This window comes from Vulpes lagopus, chromosome 12 (assembly GCF_018345385.1).
Source record: "Vulpes lagopus strain Blue_001 chromosome 12, ASM1834538v1, whole genome shotgun sequence".
Lineage (NCBI taxonomy): Eukaryota > Metazoa > Chordata > Mammalia > Carnivora > Canidae > Vulpes > Vulpes lagopus.
In genome coordinates this window covers 78227313-78253612 of record NC_054835.1, presented here as the reverse complement: position 1 = coordinate 78253612, position 26300 = coordinate 78227313, and the positions used below count along the sequence as shown (strand labels likewise).

Sequence of the window (26300 nt, the reverse complement as noted above, 5' to 3'; positions counted from 1 at the left end):
ATGTACATAAGTGATATTGACCATTGTTTATATATACATTTTGATAAGACAAATATATGATAAATCAGAATTCTACATTTGTATGACTTACATGTTTTCTAGTACATAAGGACCTCTTGATTTATTTTGATGTCACTATCTGACTCTCTTGATAGTCCTATTCCAGCTGTTTCAAATGTACATATAGTGGTCTTCTAGATTTATTTCTTCTCTAGCCATTTGTAATACCATGGGACAGCATAAACCCAGGCTTTCCTGGAACCCTAAAAATCTATAGTTAATCATTTCAAACCTGTGCTATTTGTACCATCACTCTCTAGCTCCAATGGGAAAATACTTTTTCTTTGTAGTTTTATAATATAGTCATTATAAATCTTTTGACGCCAAACGCTTGTATTTTTTCATCACTTGAAAATTAATTTAAACCTTTGGTTGCTGGATATTAACCAATGTAGCATTCCTTTTTATTTAATATTTATTTATTTTTAATCGAAGTGTCATTGATGTGCCTGCCACACACTATTATACTAGTGTCAGGTACACAATATAGTAAACCAACAACTATATATATTATGAAATGTTCACAATGTTCATGTTCACCATACAATATTTTTTACTACATTCCCTATGCTGTGTATTTCATCCTCATGACATTTATTTTAAAACTGGATGTTTGTACCTCTTAATCCCCTTCATCTATTTTATCATCGCCAACCGTCTTCCTCTCTGATATTTTTAATGTCTATTTTACCATGCAGTGTTTTTCTGCCCAAGCTCTAAGGCTTCTAAATGTTGATCCCAGAAATTGAGATGTAAAATCCTACGTACATCTCATCTCTCTGGTTGCAACCTGTGTAGTTTGGCCCTTGTTTCCATCATTTCCCAACACCAGGGTGATTGAATCCTGCTGCTATGTCTCCAATCCTTTGAAAACCCTCGCTCTTAGAGGACTCCTAAGCAACTCAGTTTGGAAGTCTACCAGAGGATCATCTCAGTACATCACATATCCTGAAGTGGAAATCACTATCAATCCTGCTTCCATCTGCCCACCCATTATATTATAATTCCTTAGACATCAAATATACAAATTGCTGGATTGCTTTAGCTCTGTTCCAACATGTCTTCAACTTTAGATTAATGTCCATTTCCTTAGATGAGCATCCTTAGATATCATTATTTTGACATTCCCAGGGTCTCTTGCTGTCAGCCTTTTCTATAAATGTCAGTCTACATTTTGCATTGCACTTTACATAGTGGGCACAGTTAAGATGATTGTCCTAATATCTCACTAGCTGATATTTTATTTATATTTGCATTTCTTAATTTTCTGATTAAAAAGTATAGAGAATATGGGAGACAAAATACAGAAAGAAAATCATATTTATCCACCAGAAGCAATCAATATTCATGTTTTGCACACGTATTAAGATCTTTTTATATATAAAGTTTACATTCATAACTTATAGTTTTATTTGCTATTTTCTTTGACAATATAAAAATATAGTTTCCTTGTGTGATTAAAAGCATTTTAAAAGTAAATTTTAGTAGATCTTTGATATTCTAATGTCTTTTTCCATATGCTTTTCCTTTGGTATTATTTGTTTCTTTTCTGTTTTTATTGTTATGAGGAGAGGAGTTACTATATCTGTCTTTGATGTCCATAGAATGTATTTGTATAATTCAAAATAAGGATTGATTCATAAGAATATGAATATTTTTAAGATTGTTGAAACATAGTGACAAATGGCCCTCCTGAATCATTGTACAAATTACCATTCCTTCCATCAGTGTGTGACATTTCCTGGTGGTTCACAAACTAGCCAGTCTGCTAATTTAACAGGAAAAAAATAGTTCTGTATTTTTAATTGCATTTATTTTTGAAATTTAATATGTTTGTTAATATATATACAATAACTGTAGGCATCAGCTACTTTATTTTTTTATTATTTTTTTAAGATTTTATTTATTTATTCATGATAGACATAGAGAGAGAGAGAGGTAGAGACACAGGCAGAGGGAGAAGCAGGCTCCAGGCTGGGAGCCCAATGCAGGACTCAATCCCGGGACCCCAGGATTGCACCCTGGGCCAAAGGCAGGCGCCAAACTGCTGAACCACCCAGGGATCCCCCATCAGCTACTTTATTACCAGTTTCATAAATTACATATACATGTTCTTTACCTATTTAAATTAATGGGATCTTAGTTCTTCATATAGTAAAGAAATATTATTAGAAGTGTCAAGTTTTGTTTCCATCATTTTAGTAATTTTCCATCCTTTTTAGTAATATTTGTTTTGCATGGGGTGCAATTGTTAATTTTACTTTTATCTCTACCTTGTAAGTTTAATGCTGATATAGTTATTCAACTCTGAAACAATATTCAACAGCCATAATGGAGGGAGCTAAATAAATCAGAACTTACATATTCTTATTCTTTGATTAGTTTCCTCTTTTTGACCCACTTGTTTTTATTTTATTTTTTTATAATAAATTTATTTTTATTCGGTGTTCAATTTGCCAACATACAGAATAACACCCAGTGCTCATCCCGTCAAGTGCCCCCCTCAGTGCTCGTCACCCATTCACCCCCACCCCCGCCCTCCTCCCCTTCCACCACCCCTAGTTCGTTTCCCAGAGTTAGGAGTCTTTATGTTCTGTCTCCCTTTCTGATATTAGTGAAAGGGAATATAAGGGAAGGGAGAAGAAATGTTTGGGAAATATCAGACCCACTTGTTTTTAAATGATATTATTTTTTCATTAAGACAAATGGCTGTTTAAAACAAATGTTACTATCAGAGCTGTGCTTAAAACATTTTTTTAAGCTGGCAAGATTAACATCACTTTTTTCACAATCTGTCCTTACTTTTTCCTCTCTACTTCTCTCAAAATAAAACTGCAAATAGTTAAGCACAGACAGGTTAGTCATGAGAGTCACACACTCCCCTCAAATAAGCTTTAGAGATAGACCTGTTTCAGCAGTGAAATGACTGGGATAGAAAAGCTCAGTGGTTACCTTAGGCTTCTACAAATGGAGGTAATTAATGTTTGCTCAGTGATGGCATCATCACACAGAAGAAAGCAACACATGATTCAGTATTTTGTATATCAACACTATTATTGTGCCAGAACAGAACTAAGATGCCAGTTGATTGCAAAGATAAATCTATGTAATTTTCCTTTATTGAACTAGTAAAGATTATTTCTTCTGTGGAAATAAACAAAAAACACCCAAATGAGAACAAGCAAAGACTATTTATTAAGAGATTGCTATAGCAAGGGAATCAACCACCATCACTTGCATCTGGCAGAAACCCAAAGACAGGCAGAGGAGTGTAAATGCTTTGTAATGAAAAGAAGGAAAGGCTTTAGTTTTGCCATGATTGGAAATTATTGTCATGTGGTAGATGGAAGTGGTCTAACTAGAAGTAGAACACCCTGTGGGATTGATTAGAGTAGCATGTTTGACTTCTTCTAGTTGGTCCTAAGTTGGAAGAGTGGATACAAATTAGGGAAGTTGGTATATATTGATAAAGTCTGGACCAATTGAGCACTCGGGTCAATTACTACAGAGCTTAAATGAAACTATTTTAAATCAGTATCACTTTGATTTTATTCATTTGTGAAATAAACCATATAATTTTGAAGTTAAAGGATAAAAATTGTTTAAGATTAATTTTGTCTTATCAGATAACTTAAGAAATAATATATCTTTACAATGTCAGAAAAGTGAGAGATAAGAAAAAAAAAGGGGGAATGAGGTTGAGATAGAGGTGAAAAAATGCATTTTTAGTGGTTTTAATAGAAAACTTTTCCTATTACCTACCTGTTTGCCAGTTTTTGAGGTCAAGTATCAGTTTATAGTATGTCCCACCTATATAATGCCCACAATATCTATTTCTTATTTGCTATTTGCGGAAGAAGTTGAGCTTTTAGAAGATTTTAACTGAACTGAAGGGAGAGTTCATCCACCAGATGCACAGCAAGCCAATAAAAACTTACACTAAGCTTTTGAAGTGAAGAAAGATAGACACAAATTTATTGGTGTGGTACTATCTGAGAGAGTAGGGAGCTACTGCTTAAAAGTCCTGAACTCCCTGATGGCTTGCAAGTGAGGATTTTAGGGGCAAAGTTTGGTGCAGTGGTCTTCTGAAAATGTGGACAGCATTGACTGGAGGCCTAGGAGGTCATGCTACTAGGTGTTCTGGTACCATTTCCTCTGGTCCCTGGAGGTTTGTTCCATATCAAAAGACTTGAAATCTAATTTTATATATATATATATATATAATTTCTAACATGAAGAATATATAAATATTCCTTCCCTCTCCACCTTCTGTCCTGAAGTTAACCCAAGAACTTCCCACTAGGAAATGAGTAGTGAGAGTCAAGGGGCAGGGGCCAGGGTCCTCTGGTGCTTGCCCAGCCTATGAGAGCCTGGGTAGGATTGGTTGTGAAGGTGCTGAGCTCATGACCCCAGACTCCCAATGGCCTCCACCTCCTTTCTGCCCTCATCCCTCCTGGCTCTGGCCCAAAAAGTGATTTATTTGTAAATTATCATGGTTTTCTTCATTAAAATGGCCATTTCTGGACCAAAAAAATAATAAGAATATATATATATATTTTTTTTCATGTTAGAGATTTCATTAGGTATATATATCTTTAAGGTGGTGCTGATTAACTACTTGTCCTACAGCTTCCTTTGAATAATAAGCAATCATTCCTATCCATTGAGCTTCAGCCTACATGTTCTTTGGCCAGTTGAGCCATCCCTAGGGGTGATATGACCTCTAATGTACATTTTTCCATCTGACCTGACAAGATGGACATTGGCTTCAAAATATAGATACTTGATAAGAGTATGTAGACTATATATAGTAAAAAGGCATCAGTATTTTATTGACCATATCTAAATTATAGCTTACACATATTTATGTATATATTATATTTATATGCATTTTCATGTATATATAAATGCATATGACATATATAAATGTGTATATATGTGTATAATAATATAGTAGTGACATTTAGTTCTTTAAATTTGAATAATATAAAAAACATTTAAGCAATGTATGAAAAGGTGAAACTGATTTTTCTGTTCAAAATATCGCACTGGTACCACTTTTTGCAAAAGTACTAGGTGTATTGTGTAACCTCTTTTTGTTATGACTCACTAAAATAAATTTTTCTAAACTTGGTGACCTGTAGGGTTTGCTTTTTTAATGGGATTGAATGTTTCTTCCTTTCATAGCATGGACATTCTAATAGTGAGACATGTCATTTCAAAATAACATAATTAGTAATGTATTTTTAACCATTGGTACAAGAATAGAATAGAGAATATGATTATCTTCACTTTAATGAATACAGAAATATTGTTACAGAAATGTTAAATTTAAGTTAGTGAAGAGAAATTGTATCAGTTCATTGAGTGAAGAGAAATTGTATCAGTTCATTTAGTGTGTGATAAGGAAGGCATATAGGATAAATGCACATGGCATGCCTGGTGCATTGTGACTCTCTAGACCTCTACAAGGCCTTCTACAGCCTCTACCTGTGACCTTCCCCAGCCTAATCCCTATTCCTTTCTACTATTTTTGTCATGAGCTTTCTTATTTACAAACATTATATATGTTTATGTATAAGTAATATATATAATATGTAAAATTATATAAACAAATGTGTATGTGGTTCTGATTTACTCCAGCTCAGTGACAGTTTAAAGAAAATCTTTTATGTCAAAATATCTACTTCTTGAAAGCTCTTCTGACAAATCTGTGGCAAAACTGAGCTTTTTTTTCAAATAACTTTCTGTAAGTCTTTGGTCTAATAATTACAAGGGCAAAATAGAGATGCTGAATACAGATAATTTTTATAGTTTGGTTACTTTGGTTGAGATATTATGACTTCTAGTTAATCCAGGAAGCTATTATTGAAATATAGAAGTTCAAAAGAGTCTATTGTTAAACATTAAACTTGCCATTAAAAGAAATCTGTAAAGATAGATGTTAGAAAAACAAAATAAAACAAAACTTGTGGTTTAAAAAGAGAGAGCAGGTCTACGGCCGTACCACCCTGAACACGCCCGATCTCGTCTAAAAAGAGAGCAGGATGAAACTTACAGTTACTTAAAAAAATAGTCTTCATTTGTAGATAATATAAATTAACACTGTAAACAAATTGCAGAATTATTTAAGGTACTTACCAGAGAACAAATTGTTTTTAAGCACCTCTAGGCACTTCAGAAGTTTTTATTAACATGCAGACAATTAATATGCTAATTATGAACCTCTCCCTTTGTATTCATAAAGCAAATTGCCCTAAGAATGTTATAAGGCACATCATTCATTCAATGCAACAAGTATTATATTGAGTACCTATTGGATCAGTCGTCGTCAAATGGGAGGATATTCAGAATCCAAGTTTTTGAAAAATAATGATACCTGGGGTCCCACAACTAAGCTATTTTGATTTAATTGTTCTAGGTTGAGCCCTGTGGATTCTTTTTTGGTATTTGTTGGTTTAAATATCATCTGTTGCTTTAATCCCTAGGTAGGTTTAGAATCATTACATACTGTGAATAGAAAGTTGTTTTCATATAATTCCTTATTCTGAAAGCACAGCACATAGATTGTTAGTAAATGTTTGCTAATAAGGAGAATGATTGTGTCTATTACTGCAGCAAAAAGTGTACAAAAGGTGGTTAATATTTGGTGAAATTCACTTTGAGTGCCTAAATATATACTGGAATAAGCAGACTGAATAAATCTAACATGTTTAATAACATTTGCTAGCTGCATCAATGCCTTTAACTGTGGCATTCATGGAAGAAGAACTTGTTTTATAATGATCTTGGGCCCATTAGAATGATTAAAAGAAATACAGCAAATCTTCATTAAGGTATAGCTTGGGAAATAGATCAATTGAAATGTTGTCTAAAGATAAATCCTCTGAAGCTTTCTTTCTACTTTCATGTAGTGTGTGATATCCCTGGGTCCTAATAGTTGTTTCCAGAGTAAGAAATTAGGAGAGTTCCTGATTCCAAAGTTAAAGCCAGTTAGTTTTTTGGTTTGGTTGCTTTTGTGACTTCATCCTTTAGGAAAGGGATGGCTGCACCTGGCACACTTAGATCTGTAGAGTTTTGGGTTTTGCTTTTATTTTAAAAATCCTTGAAATGTGTATAATTTATTTAGGTCAGTCACTTATATGATTTGAACTCTATTTTATACATACATTTGACTAATACTAGAGTTTGGGTCATTAAGTAATTTTATGACATCTATCCTTTAATACTTCCAAACAAAATTTGATATATTTTGTTACAGTAAAGGCTAGACCCATATACAGGCATTTTAGGTGCTGTATGTAATTGTGCGTTAATTTATCCACTTTTTAACATAATAGCAAGCTATTGATAGAGGAAGAATGAAAGGTCTGTTGCAGAGCTCTCCATGACAACATGTGAAGTTTTCAACAGAGAAGAGAGGGATCTGGCTGTGGGAGTGGTTGGAGGGAAAGGACCTGGAAGATGTGAAAGAAATTGGGCTTCCAATGCAGTTTAATGCAATAACTGGTGCCCCCATCTGACCTCCACAGCTTGGATTCAGGTGCGATCTTGGGAAAAGATCTTGGGTGCTTCTTCTTTGAGTCTCAGAACTCTTAGCCCTAAGATGAATATACTAATAGGACTTTCTGGCTTGAAAGAGGAAATACAAGAAAAAAGCAAATGTGTTGGAAAGATACTCCTTTTGTGTTTGTCCTATACTCTCACACTACTACCGTACTCACAATGCTGCTGATACCAGGTATGTGGGTTTTGTTTGTTTGTCCATGCCAAGCAATTCTCGATGACATCAGCTGGGTGGACTGCAATACAATTCAATTCTGACAGGACCTGGAGTTGGCACCACAGGGTAAGGGCTCAATCCCACAGGGCTGCCCTCTATTTCAGACAGCAATCACAAGTAGTCTGTCCCTGGGTGCACACAGCTTCTGTTCTACAGTCAGGGGTCCTCATCACCTGTTTCCTTGAGTACGATCATTTGCTAGAACGGGTTGCAAAACTCTGGAAACATTTACTTACATCTACTAGTTTATTATATAATAAATGATATGATAAAGGGTACAGATGAATAGCCAGTTGAAGAGATACATAGGGCAAGGCCTAATTGCAAAATCCTGAAGCTCATGGAGTTGAGGTGCATCACTCTTCTGGTGTGTGGATGTGTTCACTAAACTGGAAGCTCTCTGAACTCTGGACTCTTGGATTTTATAGGCTTCATCGTGTAGACATGATTGATCATTAACTCCATTTCTAGCCCTTCTCTTCTCTCTGGAGAATGAGGGGTATGATTGAAAATTCTATACTTCTACTCATGACCTAGATGTTTCTGCTGATCAGCCTCCATCCAGGAGACGGAGAATCACCTTATTAGTACAAAAGACATTCCTATTTTTTCAGATTTTATTTATTCATGAGATAGAGAGAGAGAGAGAGAGAGAGAGAGAGAGAGAGGCAGAGACACAGGCAGAGGGAAAAGCAGCTCCCTGCAGAGACCCCGATGTGGCATTCAATCCCAGGACTGCAGGATCACACCCTGAGCAAAAGGCAGATGCTCAAACACTGATCCACCCAGGTGTCCCACAAAAGACATTCCTAACACCCAGGGAATTCCAAGAGATTTAGAAGCTTTGTGTCAAGAACCAGAATAAAAGACCAAATATTAGAACAAGATATGCTCCTTGTGATGTGATTACCAGGAAATTACAAGAGTTTTAGCAGCTCTGCACCAGGAACTGGAGTCAAAGAATAAATATTGGAACAAAAGATTCTCCTGGAACCCATATCTATAAGGTTTTAGGAATTCTGTTTTGGGAACTGGGAAGTAGATACTATAAGTATATATTTCTCATTATTTCACAGCAAGATATGAGAATGACAGGCTTGGAACTTGATAAGACTCAAAGATCCACTGATGTTTCAAACCCCATCTATCAGTGATTTTTGCTGAGGTATGACAATTGTTAGTAAAGCATGTTAGGAGGTAAAAGGAAGGCACCTATAATTGTTGGTGAGGGATAAAAAGCTCTACAGTGAGAATGAAACAGAGAACTAGTAAAGAAGTTTGGAAAAATTACTGCATGTAATGATATCTTATTCCAATGTGTCTAGACTATAACTTGGAAATAGTGATTGAGTTGCACATATAAATCCCTGATTTATAGATGTGGTATTTCCCTCAGTTACTCAAAAACACAATTTAATAAAATAAAAGTAAAAAGTACTTTGTAACCATTTTGCATTATCTTCTCTTTATGGTGGAATAATTTTATGCCTTTGTGCCAGAAGCATGGGGAATGAAGAGTAGAGTTTGGGAGTCATATACCTTGTAATCATGGTTTTTATCCCTTGCTCAGTATTTGCAAAAAAATTCTGCAAAATTTTAGCCTGGCTTCATCAGGTTATCAGTACAAAATCTTAGAAGAGGGAATTAAGACACAGTTGCAAAAGATACTGCATTATAAGATTTTAAAAAATCTATAAAATGATCAACACTGTCAATGTCGATTATCAGTGAACAATGTCCTCAGCTTCTTCTGTTATAAATATATGTTACATATTGATATTATTTTCATCATTTAAAATTGTTAGAGTGTAAATGACAGTATATTTTGATAAACCTCATAACTGGAAATTATTTAAATAATTTGTTTCACTTTCTTAAGATTATAAAGTGAAATATCCACAAAGATTGAAATCAAAGAAAATTAAAATTGCCCCATGATGCTAATAACATTCCAACAATAACTCTCAATAAAACATTTTTGTCATGATTTTATTTCTCTGCACACTAATTAAAAATATATGTGTGTGTGTGTATATATATATATATACATATATATATATATATCATATTGATTTTCATTGCATCAGAGTCCACAAAAGCATTTAATTTGCTTCAAAATATTCATTAGTTATTTAATTCCTTCAATTTGGCCAGCCTCATGCATATATTCTGCACCTCACTCTTTGTCCTAAGACCAGAATATTATAATAATGTCAGTTTCAAAACTTCTCAAGTTTCTGTGGCCTGGGACAATGCAAAGAGCTTCACACATACTATGAAAACTCATTTTTCAAAACTTCATTATGTGGGATACTTTCTATTCTTGTCTCATTTACGCGCATGCCTGGTTTACCCAAACAATCCATATAGTAATGGATACATCCCCAGGACTGCTCCTATTTTGACTAAAAACCCCACGATCTTAATTCTTTTGCTTCACAATGGTGTCAGAAGGTGAGAACTTTTTTATTGCTCTCTGATAGGTTTTGGAGGATTGCTTTCGAAAGGCCTGGTGACACTTTCCTGGGTGGACTAAGCGCTACTCTGTTTTCCCTAACACTGAGTACCATCAGTTGTTTTTGTTGTTGTTTTATTTAAAATGGATAAACTACAGAGTCTCTTTGTTTCCTTCTTTTTAATTTTCTTTTTAACCAATAAACTGAAAATATTTGTTACCTAATTAAAGTACCTGTTTTATGAAATTACTCTTTTTGCTTTTCTCTCATTTATCTATTAGGATTTTAGTGTTTTTCTTATCTGCTTGTATGATCTCTTGTTTAAGAATTTAAATCATTTATCCATAGCCTGTAGTCTTGGTTCTCTGATCTAGTATCTTTGAGAATTTCTTCCCTAGGGTTATAATCACCTTGCTTTGGTAGGAGGGAGGTTATCTTACTTACACTGACACACTTCATGCATATATTGATCAACTCTGTGTAAGTCCAGGCTAAAGTAATTTTATTTGAATCTTCCTTGGGTCTGGAAAGCTTCTGTTATCATATTTTAATCTTCCGAAGGACAAATCGAAATATCTTGTTAAAACAAAGGCCAACAGTTTTTTTTATTATAAGACTGGAAAAGCTAAACTATTTTCAACTTGGATAATAATGATCTTGTTTTGACTGCATGCAGTTCCTTACAGCTTTCCAGGTGCCACAAAAAAAGGAGAATGCAGATGTGCCCTGTGTGGAGCCATAGCTCATAGAAATTAGATTGGATGCTATTTCTAGCACACTTTGGTTTCTATTTCTGAATTATCTCCGAGGCTTGTAAGCATGTTCAACTTGTACTTCAAGTATTTATTGATTAAGGAAAGAGCATGTATGCCATCTGTGCTGAGGTGTTACTGTGACAGCATCCTCACGGTTTATTTTAAAAGATTTACTTAGGAGGTTACTCTTACACTTCAGATATTCATAGAAAAGGAACTTCAGCTTTAATCTTATTAATAACATAATAATGCATAGAATGCTGTGATCATCAAATCCTTAGAAGTCATATTTTATGGAATTGATTTTTTTAACTGCATTGACCATTCTGTATTTATATGAGTCAGTCTCAATATAATCAGCTATTTAGTTATATTATAAATTGAAATACTTAGTATGATAATATTATATGGATCATGAAAAAAATAATTCCTCTGAGATAATAAGAATCTAGTCTATCATTTTGATTATGATATTACTGGGAGTAAATAGCTACTGCTTTTCTCACAAAATATATGATATGCCAGATCCTGATCTAAGTTAATATATATATTCTCTCACTTCATTTTCACAAAACTGTTGAGATAGGATCTGTTATTATTCCTGTTTTATAGCTGTCAGCTGAAACACAAAGAGGTTAACTAATTTACCCAAGGTAATTTATTTGTTTCATCTTAAAACAAGTCAGACACTTTCAGTGCAAAATCTAAAACAATGACTCAGAAAAATATAGAAGTGCAAGCATTTGATTTTACATGATTTCATATTTTCATTAAAGTTTATTAAAACTTTAAATTAAAATTCTGGTGATAAGTAAGGTGATGTCAGTTCTTCAAGACTAAAATTGGGGGATATGCTGTTACAGAGAATAGTATGTGTATGTGTGTGTGTGTGTATGTGTGTCTGCATTAACTTGTACAACAAAAACCGTATTATAATTTTTCAAATTAGGATGACTGAAACAATATTATTTTTTGAATCATTAGTGTGTTTTTTGAGTCTCAGAACACTGGCCGAGTATTAAATCCTGTTGGGTAGGGATCCCTGGGTGGCGCAGCGGTTTGGCGCCTGCCTTTGGCCCAGGGCGCGATCCTGGAGATCCGGGATCGAATCCCACGTCAGGCTCCCGGTGCATGGAGCCTGCTTCTCCCTCTGCCTGTGTCTCTGCCTCTCTCTCTCTCTCACTGTGTTCCTATCATAAATAAATAAAAAAAAAAAATTTAAAAAAAAAATAAATAAATAAATCCTGTTGGGTAATGGCAAACCACAGTGACATTATCACCTTCCTAAACACAGCTCTACATGAGCTTATAAACTCTGTACCCTCAACCAGAAGTATGTTTGTACTTTAGGAGATTACATCATCCTCTTTTTTCATCATTGAAAAGTTATCAGATACATTAGTTATCAATTACTATTTATTAATTATTTATTAAGTTGGAACTGTGCTGTTTGAAATTAACACATATACGCAAACCTGCCACATTAATAACTAACAGTAAATTGAGATTATTGTGCTGTAGTTAATACCAATTACAGTAAAAAAAATTGACTACTTACTGGTGCTATTCATTTTGTTTAAACTGTGAAGAAAAAGAAAAGATCAAAGAATCATCCTCATCTGGGGAAACTAATAGTCTAAGAAATGAGGAAGGCAAACATTCTTTAAGGGCAGAGAGTCAATGTTTTCGGTTTTGCGGGCCCTACATTCTCTGCCACAACCAGTCCACTGTGTCATAATAGCACTAAACAAGCCACATACAAGTAATGAGTATGTGTGTTCCCACAATACCCTATTTCCAAAAATTAATTACAGATTTGGCTCATGGGCTGTAGTTTGCCAAACTCTCATCTGAGTGCTGATACAACAAAAACAGAAAAGTTAATTTATATAAGAGATCAGTAAGTGTTTAAGATATTAATGAAATAATATGATTATAAAGAAATATATTAATATCTGCCAAAGTACTTCACAGATGTTCTAACTACTCTTTAAGTGTTTTAACATTTTGATATACTTTAACTTTGAATTTCATTATCTCTACAGTGAAATAATTTTAAGGCATATTTTGAAAAATGTAACAGATAGTCAAAAGGAAACAAATGTCATAGTGGCCATTTTTATTTATTAGGATTCCATTTTAGTGACAGCCAAATTCTTCAACAATCAGTAGCCCTAAAAATTAAAACATCGTCGGTTTTCAAAAAAATATGTGTATACACATATATGGAACATTCTCTACTTTTCTTTTGGAAAAGAGACCTTTTGGAATTTGATTTGGAAATACTTTTCTAACTTTGTTAGCATTTCCAAATTTGTTGTATGTTTATATTTTATTTTCTTCTCCTTATTTGTTATAAAATAGAGTAGATACATTTCAAGTAATTACAGTTCAAAATAGATTTTAGACAAAACCCTAGGCCTGCTGGTTTATGTATCATGGCTGAGCTCATTTCGCAGTTCTCTTGAAATCACTAGAAATGTTATTCATAAAATATACTGGCAAGTGAATGCATTGAAGCACTAAATAACTTCTATGTTATATTTTGCGATCAGTTTATGTGGTTTCTAAGGATAAGGTGCATTTTATTAAACGATTTACTTGGTATTTTCTGGATTTTTTATGAATATGTGGAAAATTTGAAAGATTCGTAAATGTTACAATATCCAGAAAAATGCATGTATTATATATAGTTTGCTTTTTAAATATGGCAATAGCTCTACAAATATATATTTGGAGATGCATTTTTTAAGTTGAATATATAAACAAATTGATAGTTTTCTATAGGTGATTGGAGAAGTCACGTAAGCATAACAATTTTAATAGGTTGTGATAAATAATGCCAGTAGCATATGAAATCAGTGGGTCAAATTAGCAGGACATTATTCTCCCTCCTAAATTTGTAGGCTCTATGCAAACATGTATTTAAAGGACAATTTAGCAAGTCTTCTGAGTATAAATTTTGCAGGGATTTCTGAGGAAAGATGTATTTTAAATGGACTTACATCTTTATTTGTATGTCTATCTTAAGTGCATAATCAAATGCATTGGCTCATTATATTTCCTACTGAATAAGCATTTTAAATAAAATAAAAATAACTAATATAGCTCTGTATTTCTTAAATCCATAAAATGCTTTTTAATTTGAAAGGCATTGTGGAATAAATTTAATTGTGATACATTTAGGGATTTTTGCTTTTGAAAAGCAAAGCAGACACCTGTCTAAATTCATAGTGTCTTTATGCTATAAGGGAGTGGGATCTCTTCCTTATCTTGGGCTCTCTTGTTTGCTTTTCAGTTGCTGCGAGTGTGGCTGTGGAAGGGCTTCTTCCCTGTGCGCTGTTGCCCATCCAAGCCTAATATGGTTAGTGTTCCCCTCCCACTTTCACTCCTATGTAATGTCCCACCTCTATGTATTATCGTCAACATTCCTTTTTTTTTTTTTCTCCATTTGTGTACATTTTAACAGTTAGTGCACCAGTTATGCCTCAAAGAAGAGTAGGTTGAAACTGATTCCCAAAGGGGAATCTTGGATAATAGATAATTTCAAATAAAATATACATATAGCATATCATCCTTATGTCAAGCATTCATACTTCTCTTCTGAAGCTTTTACTGTGGTCCTGATTTAAATCAGAAGTTGTAAGATTGTAGCATCTGTTTTACATTTAACATGTTGCTGTGTTTGTTGTTCCATTAAGATTAAAATCGTATCATGTATGGAAGTGGGGTGCTACTTCTTGGTGAAATGCTGTTTCAGGTGAAATCACCATTTCTCTCTCCCAGCACCATGGATTGACCGCAACTTAACTGGGATCTTCTATTTTTTAATAATCATTGTGGATACATGTGGCATTGGAGAATAAACCACATGTAATTTTAAATGGTTTGTTTAATATTTTTAAGCTTGAATGATTTTAGATCTTAGAAGTGATATTTTTAATTTGATACCAGTGAAGTAAAAAATATGCACATTTTTGGTATCAGTGTCCAAATGGGATAGTCTTAATTACTTACAAATGCAAATCCTAGATATATATCTGGGTTATACCTATAAAACCATAGGCTAGGAGGAAAGATCAGAGACCTCTATCCACAGATTTAGAGGGACTCCTATACAATAGTGTGCTATCTTGTAAATACTGAAATAATCGAGATAATTTCTTCCCAGATTAAAGAGTCTAAATCCCTGCATTATTGTATTGAGATTTTACCTGTAGTCAATGTTTGCCAGGAAAAGATATTCTGAAATACATTTTAGAGAAGTATGTTTCCTTGGGGGCACGTTAATTTGAAACTTGCATTCTAGTAAATTTATTTTTGTTGATTAAAAAAACTGCTGTGAATATGTGTGCATGCGTGTGTACATGTGAGACATGGTGGAATGGGTACCAATGATCTGAGAACAAGAGAAAGTAACAAGCAGATTGAAAAAAAATCAGAGATCTTGAAAAAAGTTTTGAGGTTAATATAAAAAGCACAGATTTGTTTCACATGATTTAACTTACTCTTCAAATTCTTTATTTAGGATGGGTTTTGGTGGCAAACCAAAAAACCCTGAAATTTCGCAATGGCTAAAGTATAAAAAAATTGCTTTACATTGTGACTTTTTAAAAAAACCGTGCTATGGAAAGGTAAAAACAAGAAAATAATTGCTAAACTGTTCAGGCTACTTGAGTCTCAAGTATAGTTGCTGAAAGGAATATATATCATCACTGATGCAGGATAGGCAAAGTTTGCATCTTGGAAAAAAAGATGGACATCCAAGCCTGTCTTTAAATAAATCTCAAAGATAATCTTAATGCAAGTATAAAAATTTATGAAGACATGATTTAGAAAGTATTGGCAAAAACAGAGTTCCGCTAGATTTTAAAGGTTTGATGTTAAAAATAGTACCTTTTTCTACTATACAGTTGGCTTCAGGGAGTTTACAAAATAAATAAGAGGGAGAGTGGGAGGACAGAATGCTTCCTTCACAAAGAGCATATCAAAAATCCTAAGAAAACAGAAACATTTTTCTAATATTTTTCTTCAAATAATGTTAGTAATTATAAAGACAGTGAGTGCATTTGTGTGTGTGTGTGTGTGTGTGTGTGTGTGTGTGCATGAATGCAGTTATCCAAAATCATTACTGGGAAAGAATGGAAGCTTAAAATGTTTTTATTGTTATATTTTCTGAAATTCCATTTTAGAATGGAATTTCAAGTCACTATGAGGTTTCAACTAAAATACTGTTCAGATTAAAGCATTGAGGAGAAAACAACCTTTTATAGTGGAAATTAAGAGCTGAGAAGAATAATTTTCTGGATAGAGTCAGCACTGAAATACTGAAATTACTGCAATCTGAAAAATCTTGACCTGAAATCTTGTCACTTAATTCCGTATGTATAATCACATCAGTATGAGTCAATTACCACATAAATATTTTCCAAGAAACATCCTATCATCAGCATTTGTGAACAGACATATTTACAATTATAGAGCAAAGGTTGTGAGACATTTTGAGGTTTTGAAATCTCACTATTTTTCATTTCTGGGAAGACAACTCCTGTATCGCTAGTTTTGAACTTAATGTAATCCAATGCTTATAGATTAAAATTACTTCCTGTAAATTCACTGGCTTTTAAAAGTACCTTGACATACTTTATGGAAATCTTAGGGTCTGAAAGGCATAATTTTGAAACCACTGATTGAGAATTTTGATTCTGCAGTTCAACTCTACTTAAGCTTCCTCAGTTCTCCAGAGGTGTGAGTCTGTTTTTTGCTTTTTTTCAGAGGTGTGAGTTTTGTTGTGTTACATCTCTCACCAGAAAACCATGCTCCATAATTTTTCTAAATGCATGGTATACTATTTATAAGTTGACATTGGTAATTAGATGTTGCCACCTTTGATCTCAAATTATTTTTCATCACTTGAGTTGTCCACTTTGTGTGAAACCTGTACAGTTATATATAATGTTAATATTTAAATACTCTTTCTTCTTTGACTTCAATCTACCCAACAGTAGAAACTATTTCTGAATGAAAACCAGATACCTAGATTTTAGGTACCTAATATTGCCTACATTTTTAGCAGAGACAGTTTTTATTGGCCATCTTTGACTTTATGCCATCACAACTGGCTTGAGATTCTAATTATTGTTTCACTTCTCAAAGAAAATTTATTTTTACAAATATCCAGTGTTGAATGAATTGTTTTTTAATGTAAACAAGACACTAATGTGAGTAATTTCTAAAATAACATTATCATTTATCCCTTAATATTCATTTGTGTTTGTTTACAGAACCAAAAATATGCTTATAGCATAATATTTATTTTAAGTCCATCTGAAAGATCCCATGGTCCCAAAGTAGGTTTTTCTTGTATTTCTTAAATTCAAACATATGCCAGACTATTTTCCTCATTCATTAATTTTCATGCTTTTGAGTGTTTTCTTCTCACTTACTGCTTTTTCTGAAGTATTCAAGTGGCAAGGGAAATGGAGTTTTATATTCTGAAAATAGAGGTATTAAAGGTTCATTTACCTATTCTTTGATTTTTTTTTTTTTTAGGAAATCAGTCTTACTTTTTTAGAAATTTTTGAAAATATGAATTACAGATACAAGGGAAAAACTCTAGCTTCTGTCATAATGCAGAGATTAAGAGCAAAACCTAAACCAAAACAAATTTCTCTGATCAAAAAGGATCACAAATTACATTGAAATATTATCTTGAGGTCCTGAGTGCATCAGTCAGTTAAGCATCTGACGCTTGTCAGGTCTTGATCTTAGGTCTGATCTCAGGGACCTGAGTTCAAACCCCACAGTGGGCATGGAGCCTACTTAAAAAACAAAAACAAAACTATCTTAATGTTTCGATGAACAATTTTTCTTTCCCTATATTAACTGAATGTTTCTTAAAAGTTGAAGTAAGCAAATTTTTGTTTCCACATACATACAACAGAGATTATTTCATTCATCTTTACATTTCTGCCAAGGAGGAATGTGGAAGTACTAGTCCATGTTATAGAGTTAGGAGAAAGACATAGAAAATAAAATTATCCCTTATAATTCGAGACCCCCATTTAAAGTGCTCATAGCAGGCAGATATAAGGCTTGCCTACAATATATAGAGAATATATTAAATTCTGATTGAAAGCTTGCTATATAAAGTACGACAATGAAATGCTCCAAAATCCCTTTTTATAATACTTGTGAAACCTCAAGGAAGAAATATTATAGATGATATTAACTGGATTTTAATTGAGAAATCCAATAGTCATGCTCATGAAATAGTTTAAGAAATAATGGGATATTACCTACTCTCATATTAGAACAAAATTTACTGAAAAAAAAAGAGTTTTCACATGTCATACTTTATGGAATGTGTTTTTATATCAAAATTCTAAGCCAATTAAAATTTAACTCAATATTGAAAAGTCTGCAATTTGTCTTTGAATATTTTGAAGTATTTGAAAGTGTTCAAGTCTTCCTGTTGCTAATTCTAAAATTATTTGAAGAGTTTCTTTATGAGTAATTTACAAATTCATATATGCTATACTATTTTGGAAGGTGTTATTTCAAAGGTTTTCTTTCTTTGTCTTTTAGAATATGGAAATTCAAAAATGGTAAGGCATAAAATAAGAAGGAAGTTAGTGTTTGTTGTTGCCTTTAATCACAGAGTGGTTAGTATCCTGATAGAATGTGAGATGGGAACCTTGCAAGCTATGCCCTCATTTTGTGTAGTATAATCACTCCATTCCCATATCCCATGGAAAGTGTGATTTTCAGCACGAATACATTTCTCTTGAGAAGTATGCTTGAGAAATTTTAGTAAATAATAATAGATCACTCATGTTCTTTGTGTAACTTAAATCTATTTATAAGGTACTCAAAATCATAGTAAGCTGGTATAAAAATGAGGAATATATGAATGAGAGTCAAGGTCTTGCAAGCAATGTAGCTTAAATATCCAAAATTTCACTCACATTTTCACTTTCTTTACATTTTCACTCACATTCTTATTGAAGAATTTTGCCCTGTAAAGCAAAACTTAATCTATTGCCAGTATTCATTAGATATATTAATAAGCTGATGTTCATATGCTTCTTTACTTTATGAGGCTGAATTAGCTGCTTTCATTAAAAGTATTTTTATTCAGTTGGAGAGAATCTGTAAGTGAAAAAGTTAAAGTATTTCCTTAGAAGCTGTAACTTATTCTTCTTAAGATACCAGCAATAAAATTCTTAAACAAATTATACAGTGGTTGAGGTCATTATTACGTAAGAATATGAGAGTGAGCACATATGGAAAAGGATGGTTTTTAAGGAGGTTTAAATTACAAGATTTTGTTTTCCATAAGTAGAACATATCAACTCTATGTCTGCTACAACCTGTTGCCTTTTTAACATTTTTTCCTTTAAAATATAGGTAAAGCATTTTTTAATCAACCTGGATAATAGAGGGGCAACATAGGAGTTTACTTTTCTGGCATAGGGACTGCACATACTCACGAAATGCAGAACTATTTCTTCTCCCATCATTGCACCCCTCCCCACCTTATTTAGAATTCAGTGGCAAAAAAGTGTTTTTTTGTTTTTGTTTTTCAGTTTTTCTGTAGGCTAACGCAATGGAGAACTCTGAAGCACTGGAAGCTGTAGTTGAACAAGGATATACAATCTCCTTTTTGCTTTCACTCATCTTTCCTTATTGGCCATAAGGGTGTAATTTAGTAAATTACTCATTCTGTGCATTGCTTGGTACTCTGGAGGGCTTGACATTCACACTCTAATTTATTATCAAATTCTTAATTTACATCCCAGAATTAAATTACTCATTGGTACATCCATCCATACATAAAGATTATTGCTTATTCTTTCATGTATTATGGAAATTTCAAATATCCAAATTTAAATGTTATGGTTGGGGCTCAGTTTTTAAGATCAGAATTTGTATCATCAAGGATGTGTTATCCAAATTTTCGGGACAAATATGGAAGAAAATAGACTGATTTCTAAATAACCTATAAAGTCATTATTATATTTATATAATAAGTGTCTCTCTAGGTCTCTTTAATAAACATTAATAAATGAATATTAATTAGGCCTGCATTTAATGTGATTTCTCATGCCCACCTCTACTATTAAACAGTAAGACAGCACTGTTTTCTAGTAGAACATAAGTATAAATGACAAAAAGATGATTCCCCTAATTACAGACACTCCAGATATTTTTAGTACAATGATATCAAAGCTCATTAAAATTGGGATATGGAGCAAAATGAAGAAACTGTTTCTTTTTCATTCAGAAAAAAAAAATTGGTTCCAGAAGGTAGGAGGCATAATTTATGTACAGAATGGCATATTTATTGACTGTTTGTCTGATGGGTTAAAATTATGCATCTGGAGCAGGTACAGAAGATGATCCTGAATGAACAGGCATCCTGCAATGCTTTGTTAGCGAGGCTGAACTGCCGCTTGAGTGCTAGTCTCTGCCAGCTGCACTTTCACTTGCTGTATCTTGTTGAGACTTGTTTTAACGATGCTTTTGGGGGTTCCAGAACTTAATTTTATATGTTAATGTGACATGCAGCCGTATATGTTATGGAGCTCCAGAGATGCCCATAGTCAAAAATAACTCCTTTCTATTGCCCTCCTGACTCTCACCCTAGGTATTAAAATGTTAACCAGTCCTCACCAAGGTATTCCCAAATCACTTTTTAGATGAGATCCAAAGTTTTATTTCCATTTTCATGTGAGGAATTTGCATGCAATTTAAAAATCCATGAGGCTTATTTAATGATAAAGACTATTTGAAGATACAACTTTGAAAGCTTTTTTTTTTTTTCCTTGTGAAGGTAGGAGAGTTGAAGGTAGAATGGGTGTTTGTTTTCTAAAGTAAACTGCAAGAACGTGTATACTTTTCTGGTCTCTTTAGAATTCTTCTAATGAAGGTTTTTTTTTGTCAGTATTATCTAAATAATATAAATCTCAGGATGGTTTCACACAATTGTAGTTAGAACATTGATTTTAAAAAGTATCAATAAACTTCTCTTTAGAGACACATGCATTAGAGATTGAAAGAATAATGAAATATCTAGAAAAATTATTAACAATGCATTAAAATAACTTAAATGTCAGACCAGATATAATTATTGTATGATTTTATATATTTGTTTTTTTCTTTCCATTTCACTGCAGTGAGTTGATTCAAGATGTCTTAAGGACTCTTGGATGACAAATGCAGCTCTCTAAGTGTTACGAGTAAAATTTGAAAAGCCACCAGATCCCCATTGTGTATTTTTCCTCACCCAGGACGAGCATACCTATTAAATATATTACTTCAAATTTACTCGAATTTCACTTAGCTATATTTTATTAATAAATTTCCAGTTTATTAACATGATAAAACAAAAATAATTGTATTTTTCTTTCAAAAATGACAAAAAGATGGAGTGTGTTATCTACTTTGTATAATATATGTAATTATATACTAGGAAATGATATAGAATAAAATGTTTCATTTTTATATCAAAATATACAAGTTTTAAAGAAATACCATTGGATATGTAAACAAGGTACCGTCCTCATTTGTGTGTGTTGATTGGACATTTCATTTACATCACATAGTAGTTTTCAACCAACTCTGTAGTGAAAATATTTTGTGAATCTGCCATTTTGGCTTGTTTTCTTTATGCAGAAATAAATGGAAATTTTGTTTTTATTAAATTCAATTTTGTTATGAGACCTTATGAATTGTAAATCCACCTCTTACAATTTCACTAAAAATAATTTATTTTCATTTGAGTCCGTTGTTTTAATGTTTTATGGTTAATCATGTACCACATCAGCTTAGTATTCATCAATGTATTTCTTCTCTAAATATTTGTCATTGTGTATATGCAATCAAATCACTCATTCATGTATTCATTCATCAATGTGACAAATATTTTTGATGCCAAGTCTGAGACAACCAGAAGGTCACTGTAGAAATTTATAGATAAATGCTAGTTGCTGCCATTGAAGAAACTGACAAATAGGAAGAGATCCAGGAGACATACTAAAATTATTATGTTGCACTGAAATGGTAATCACAATGTGAGAGGACTGTAGAAAGTTATTAGGCTCACATGGGAAAAGAATGCATTAAGTTGGAGTACCAGGAAAAAAGAACACAAAGAAGGCAAAAATTGAACTAGACTTTGACCATTGAAAATTGTTAGGAAGAATATCCTAGGTGTAGGAACCAGTATGTGTAAATATGTGGAAACATGGAGAAATATCTTGAGGACCTGAAGATAGTCCAGTATACTTGAAGATAACAGAGATAGTGTAGGAAATATGCATTAAGACTATGTTTAGGAATCTTTAACCATTTTATTGAAGATTTTGCAGGAGACAAGTAACAAAATAGAAAAGTAGCTTATTTATAGTAATTTGGCTACAGCCATTTCTAGTAGAGTTTAGGAAAACAGTTACAGAATGCAGGGGCATCAGTTCAGAGGCACTTACGGCAATCCAAATGAAAAATAACAAAGCCTTAATTGAAGTAGCAGTAGAGCTAATGAAAAAGAAGAGATGAATTGTAAGACTTTTATGTTATACAATGCTTGCGATTTGGCAACTAATTTGTTGTGAAGTACACAAGAATAGGGCTTTGTTCTTAAAGAGGCCAAGGCCTTGCTAGTGATATGAACAGGAAAAAAAGGGAACGGATCAAGACTGAAAATAAAGAGAAATATACTGATTTGGTTTTCAGGTCTATTGAATTTGTATGCCAGTGGAACATCCCAATAAAATAAATCAATGAGGAACAAGAGTGTAACTTGCAAAAGAATTAAACCAGAATAGAGGTAATAATTAAAGTGATAGAAATGAATGGATTGACAGCAGAGAACCAGAGATGTTCACATAAATGAAGAGAGGAGCAAGAAGCATTAGAAAAGGAGTAGTTAGAGATTTGAGTCCATTATAAATAATTAAAAACTAAGATAGAGTCAGGAAGTGACTGTATCATTAGTGAACCTTCAAGGACAAATTTCTTTCAGTAACAAGGACAGGTTGCAAGGACTTCTAAATTAGTAAGTAGTTAAGTAACACAGGAGAGAATAAGATTTGGGGAGTGGAACTGAACTGAGAAAGGTTGCAGGATGTGGTAAATTTGGTAGGGATCTAAGTGGATTGAGAGAAAAGCCAATGGAGCAACTTAAAAACTCCACAAGGAGAGAAAAAAAAAAAATAAAGTGATAGAGTAAGATACTGAAAGGAGGACACTATTGAATCAGAGGCATATTTTGGGCAATTCATTCTGCTTCTGAGGTGGCAAAAAAAAAAGTAGGAAAGGGAAAAGAAAACTTTTGATGTGTGGTTTATGGCGAAGAGGTTTTTTTAAAAAAAAAATGACTTTGGATGGCTTCTGACTTCTCAGTGAAATCTGGGCAAGACTGAGAGATACTGGTGGGGGAAATGTGATTCATCCAATAGAAGGATTGATGTTTTTTCATGCTACTAGTGTGAAAATCAGTTAGGGCTGCAATCATTTCAATTGTGTTTCATGCTTCTGGGCTGTATGTGATTCAACACTTGGAGATGTGGTTAATTGTAGCTTACTCTGTTCCAGGCGGTGTGGTTACAGCAAAGCAAAACAAGATCCAGAAGAGGAAAAGATGCATTTTCATAATGGGCACAGTAAGCAAATTGTAAAAATCAAGAGAAAACAAAATAGAAGAGATTTTACTGTTATTTTTTTTATCTTCAGACAAGGAGATTTGTAATAACTGACCATAATATTGTCTTTACAAAATGTAAGTGTTCTGTTATGTTCTTGTAAAGCACATGGGCTTGGGGGCATTGCTGCCTGACTCTAGACAACAGCTGGAGGTTTGTTCAATTTTTAAAAGTACACCTTTATTATAATTATTTAAAAAAAAAAAAAAACCTTTTCAATCAATATAAAAAGCTGTTATGTTTCAAAACAAATTTCCAGGCCAAATCTAATATTTTTGCAACATAGTCAGTAGAAATTTATCGTTAAATAACACCATAAAAAAAAGAACACCATCAGATGAAATGAATAAAATTTCTTAATATTTTTTTCTTTTTTCTCTAGCATTATAGTATGAATTTCCCTAAGCAGCTCCTGTAGCAACAACCTTTGTTCAATGATTCGAAAGTCTGTCCTTTTTAAAACACAGAAAATCATTTCGATAACATGCTTTAAAAATTAGCCTAAATGAGTTATAATTAATTGCATTTTAATATGTGCATTTTTTCATAAGTAGTATAGCATTTGTTGATGTGCCAAGTAGATAATAAAGTTTCTTTTGTTTTTGTCACTTTGCTGTGACCATAAAAGTCAAAATCATTAAAGCCATAATTCATGCTGCAAAGCATTGAATCTGTTTTCATAAGTCCTGTATTATTTAATAGTATTTAACCTCAAAAAAAAAAAAAAACCCTCGTGAAATTGATAGTCATTAAATGTGATGAAACAGAAGCTCACAAAATGTTAGTCTTGTATAAAGCCATGCAGTAACAGGAGTAGAGTGAGAAGTAGAACTTCTCTTTTTCTTTTGACTTCTGTGTCAGCCTTACTGGATCAAAGTACCAGAAAAATTATTTAAAATTATTTTTTGTAAAACCAAAATTAATTATCTGTATGGTATTTTTAAAAATATACATTATTTATTTACTTATTTGACAGAGAGAGAGAGAGAGAGAACACAAGCAGGGAGAGTAGCAAAGGGAGGGAGAAGCAGGCTCTCCACTAAGCAAGGAGCCCGATGCAGGGCTCTATCACACCACCCTGGGATCATGACCTGTGCAGAAGGCAGATTAACCAACTGAGGCACCCAGGCATCCCTGTGATGGCATTTTAAGTGCAATGGAATAACAAAACAACAATGTACTAGCATTTCATTGCCCAGTTTAGTAAACAAAATTATTTTAGTTTGGCTCAGAGACTCTGAACATTATTATGGAAAGCTATATCTATTCAAATATGCTGTCATATATGTATTTCATGTCCATGCCAAAAACCCAGATTTTTTAAATGATAGAAATGGCAAGCTATACAAATGACTCCAATAACTCAGGAGAGGAGCTATCCTTGCAGCTTGGCCATTTCTAGGAATTAGGGATTTAAGCCATAGTTGCATGTTAATAGTCTTTATGATTTCATTCATCCATCACAAGCACTTGTATTTTATTTTATTTATTTTTATTTTTTATTTTCTTAGCACTTTTATTTTAATGCACAATTGTCTTTCCAGTTAAACTGCCAGGAGTAAGAACTTACATTGATCCACACACCTATGAGGATCCCAATCAAGCTGTTCATGAATTTGCCAAGGAGATAGAAGCTTCATGCATCACCATTGAAAGAGTTATTGGAGCAGGTACAACACTGTTATAACCCAGACTTTTATTTATTTGTATTTTTTAAATTTAAATTTTAGGTACTTAACATACAGTGCAATGTCGGTTTCTGGAGTAGAATTCAGTGATCCATCACTTACATACAACTCATCCTAAGTGCCCTCCTTAGTACTCATCTCCCATCTAGCTCATCCCCCACCCACCTCTGAACAACTTCAGTTTGTTCTCTTTTGTGAAGAATCTCTTATGGGCAGTTTTCCTCCCTCCTTTTTTCCTTCCCCCCCCTTCCTATACATCCATCTGTTTTCTTTCTTAAGCTCCACATATAAATGAGATCATATGGTATTTCTCTTTCTCTGACTGACTTATTTTACTTAGCATAATACACTCTAGCTCCATCCATGTCATTGCAAATGGCAAGATTTCATTCTTTTTGATGGATGAGTAATATTCCTATATATATATATATGTATGTATGTGTATATATATATATATATATATATATATATACATATTTTTTTTTCCCTCATCCATTCATCAATCAATGGACATTTGGGTTCCCTCCATAGTTTGGCTATTGTAGTTAATGCTGCTATAACATCAGGGTGACATATACCTTTGAATCTGTAATTTTTTATCCTTTGAGTAAATACCTGGTAGTGCAATTGCTGTGTAGTCGAGTAGTTCTATTTTTAACATTTTAAGGAACCTCCATACTGTTCTCCAGAGTGACTACATTAGTTTGCATTACCACCAACAGTGCAAGATGGTCCCCCTTTCTCCACATCCTCACCAACACCTGTTGTTTCATGTGCTGTTAATTTTAGTCATCCTGACAGGTGTGAGGTAGTTTCTCATTGTGGTTTTGATTTGTATGGTGAGTGATATTGAG

General features: G+C 33.2%; 1 protein-coding gene across 7 annotated transcripts in view; it reads left to right on the top strand.

Moving 5' to 3' along the window:
- Positions 1 to 26300, top strand: part of EPHA5 (EPH receptor A5) — a 345616-nt gene that overhangs the window by 272896 nt on the left and 46420 nt on the right. For 5 of the 7 annotated variants that reach the window (XM_041726499.1, XM_041726497.1, XM_041726493.1 and 2 more), the window contains 3 exons: positions 14353 to 14418; positions 23652 to 23719; positions 25303 to 25428. In XM_041726499.1, coding sequence (XP_041582433.1) covers positions 14353 to 14418; positions 23652 to 23719; positions 25303 to 25428 — 260 coding nt within the window. The remainder of the gene's footprint in view (positions 1 to 14352; positions 14419 to 23651; positions 23720 to 25302; positions 25429 to 26300) is intronic. The other 2 variants (XM_041726495.1, XM_041726494.1) reach the window with 1 other exon arrangement.